At 44.4% G+C, this 2,496-nt stretch overlaps 1 protein-coding gene across 1 annotated transcript in view; it reads left to right on the top strand.

Annotated features, from left to right (window-relative positions):
• emilin1a (elastin microfibril interfacer 1a) overlaps positions 1 to 2,247 on the top strand; it is a 35,929-nt gene extending 33,682 nt beyond the window's left edge. The window contains exon 12 of the mRNA XM_017432371.2: positions 1,393 to 2,247. Coding sequence (XP_017287860.1) covers positions 1,393 to 1,712 — 320 coding nt within the window. The 3' untranslated portion in view covers positions 1,713 to 2,247. The remainder of the gene's footprint in view (positions 1 to 1,392) is intronic.
• Positions 2,248 to 2,496: the final 249 nt, after the last annotated feature.

Raw genomic sequence — 2,496 nt, 5'->3', positions numbered from 1 at the left:
ATGGCGGGAGTCCCACGCTCCGGCGGCGGGAGGCGGTGAAATGTAAACACAGCTGCATTCAGCAGCTCTGGGCGCAGGAGAGGTGCGCCCTGAACGGTCCTATCTCTTGTACTGAAGAGGAGCTACTGCGCATGTGCAACTTTTAACGGGAGTCTATGGACAAAGATTTTTGCGCGCTAGGGCGGAAATACGTCATCAATCAGACAACTTTTAGGAACGAAACAACTTTACTTTTTCATGAACTATAAAATATTTATCTTACACAACTAAAAATATATATATACATATATTTTGAAATATTTTTAATGTACTATTTAATTTTTATTTATTTTTTTATGTCATATTAAAGGTAATGTGAGTGGTGGGGCGGCGCCCTAGCGCCCTCTATTGGCCAGCCGCCACTGGTAGGAGTCCTTTCTGTAACCCGGAACTCAAAACATAAAAAATCTAAAAACACGACTAACATCCCTTTAAAGAGCACTGAAGAAACACGACAAAGAAAACTTTATTTAAAAGATGGAATAAATCTCCAAGCAGCAGCAGGAACAGGAGACTTGAAGAGAAGAAACAGCGCCCCCTTCTCCTTAAAGGTTTCTGGAATCAAGTCTGCTGTGGTTCACCTTAAGGAGAACCACAGAATCACCAGAATCACTCTCCACAACCTACACACCTATTAGAACGTGGCTGGACTGGAACAGATTGGGAAAACCACCTTCGGTACTTCTTAATACTCCCCAAATAGGTTTTTTTTTTTTACTTTGAGCACACTCTATACACCCTCCAGTCTGTGGACTGAGTCAGGATGCAGCTACGCACCAGAACAGCGATCCTCAAAGTCTAGATTCCAGTCAGTTGGGTCAGTTTTTAAAAGTATCTGTTTTAAAATATTTCGTCATTTTAGAAAGGAACAGAATCTTATAAACTGGTAAGTTGTTCTTAACTTGAACAGTTTTGGAGTAGCCTTCCTTTAACAGAAACGTCACCCAAGCCTTTGTGAATGCAGTCAGAAATGTGCCCGAGGACAGCAAAGGATTTGGTCCATGTGTGAATGAGGACAGCACGGTATGTGAAATGGCCTGAAGGAAGCCAGGGGAAACTGAATCCATCAGCTGGACTTCTGCACGTCTGATAAGACATGCTCATAGAAAGCGTCCTGGTCTGGATCTAATATAAGGCTTGATGTTTCGGGTTAAAATCATTTCTTAATATGCTGTTGTCCCCGTGGTCCAAATACGATGTTGATTTAAAGTCAGTCTAAGTAAAATAACTTCACCTCAAGCAAGATTAGGGTTGGAGTGAGTCTTAATCCTGAACACAATCTGTACAATTGCTCATCTTGTCAGCCTTGTCCAGTTGAACTAACGCCCTCCTAATTGCTCCCTCGTTCTCCAGGCATTTTCACCGCTCCAGTGAGTGGCAAGTACTTCTTCAGCGGCATCCTGACGGGTCACAAAAACATGAAGATCGAGGCGGTGTTTTCCAGGTCCAACACGGGCGTTGCCCGGGTGGACTCGGCGGGGTATCAGCCCGAAGGCCTGGAGAAGCCCATGGCAGAGGCCAAGCACATCCCCGGAGCCGTGGCGGTGTTTAACATCATCCTGCCCTTAGAGGCCGGGGAGACCGTCTCCATCGACCTCGTCACCGGGAAGCTGGCCTACTCGTCCGAACCTTTGACCTTCTTCAGCGGCATGCTGCTGTACGAGACGGTCTGACGGGAAGCGGCGCGATTGTCTGCGCTGCGTTAGAGCCTCTCTTTCGGACTCGATGGGAAACAAGCCATAGACAATCAGAGAAACTGGTGTGGGTGGACTGGATTTCTCCAGGGAAGAGAAATATACTTTACAGATTTTTCTGTGCTCAAAAGGATGAAAGCATCGTTTTGAATTGTTTTGAGATTCACAGCTTTAAAGAAAACTATTTGTGTATATTTATATATACATACATATATATATTTCTTTATCTATTTTTTGGCATACTGTGCAAAAGAGCCACTGCAGAGTTTTTATAGTTCCATATTTTTATGCCACGCTATAAACTTTAATATATCACAGAATACAACAACACAGCTTTCAAGTCTCTCTTTTAGGGGCAGGTCAGTCACTGTAAAGTGGGGGAAAACGATGAACATTTAACATCTTTTTTTTTGCAGAGAGCTCCTTACAGTACCTCAGTTTGGAGAAATACCGTTGAAATATGACAGGACTAATGGCTAGTCCAACTAGGGCTAGGTAGGGTGTCCAACCCTGGTCCTGGAGGGCCACCATCCTGTATGTTTTCCTTGTTTCTCTGCTCCAACACACCTGATTCAGAGGTCAAATCACCTCTTCATGTTCTGCAGCAGCCTGTTAATGACACATTGATTCAAATCAGGTGTGTTGGAGCAGAGGAACAAGTAAAACATGCAGGATGGTGGGCCTCCAGGACCAGGATTGGAGACCACTGGGCTAGTCTAAACACAGCCAAGGTCAAAAGGGATCGCTGTTTTACAAACCTTTG

Source organism: Kryptolebias marmoratus, linkage group LG19, assembly GCF_001649575.2.
Source record: "Kryptolebias marmoratus isolate JLee-2015 linkage group LG19, ASM164957v2, whole genome shotgun sequence".
Taxonomy (NCBI): domain Eukaryota; kingdom Metazoa; phylum Chordata; class Actinopteri; order Cyprinodontiformes; family Rivulidae; genus Kryptolebias; species Kryptolebias marmoratus.
The sequence above is the reverse complement of the archived record's forward strand: the minus strand, read 5'-3'. Positions and strand labels throughout refer to the sequence as shown.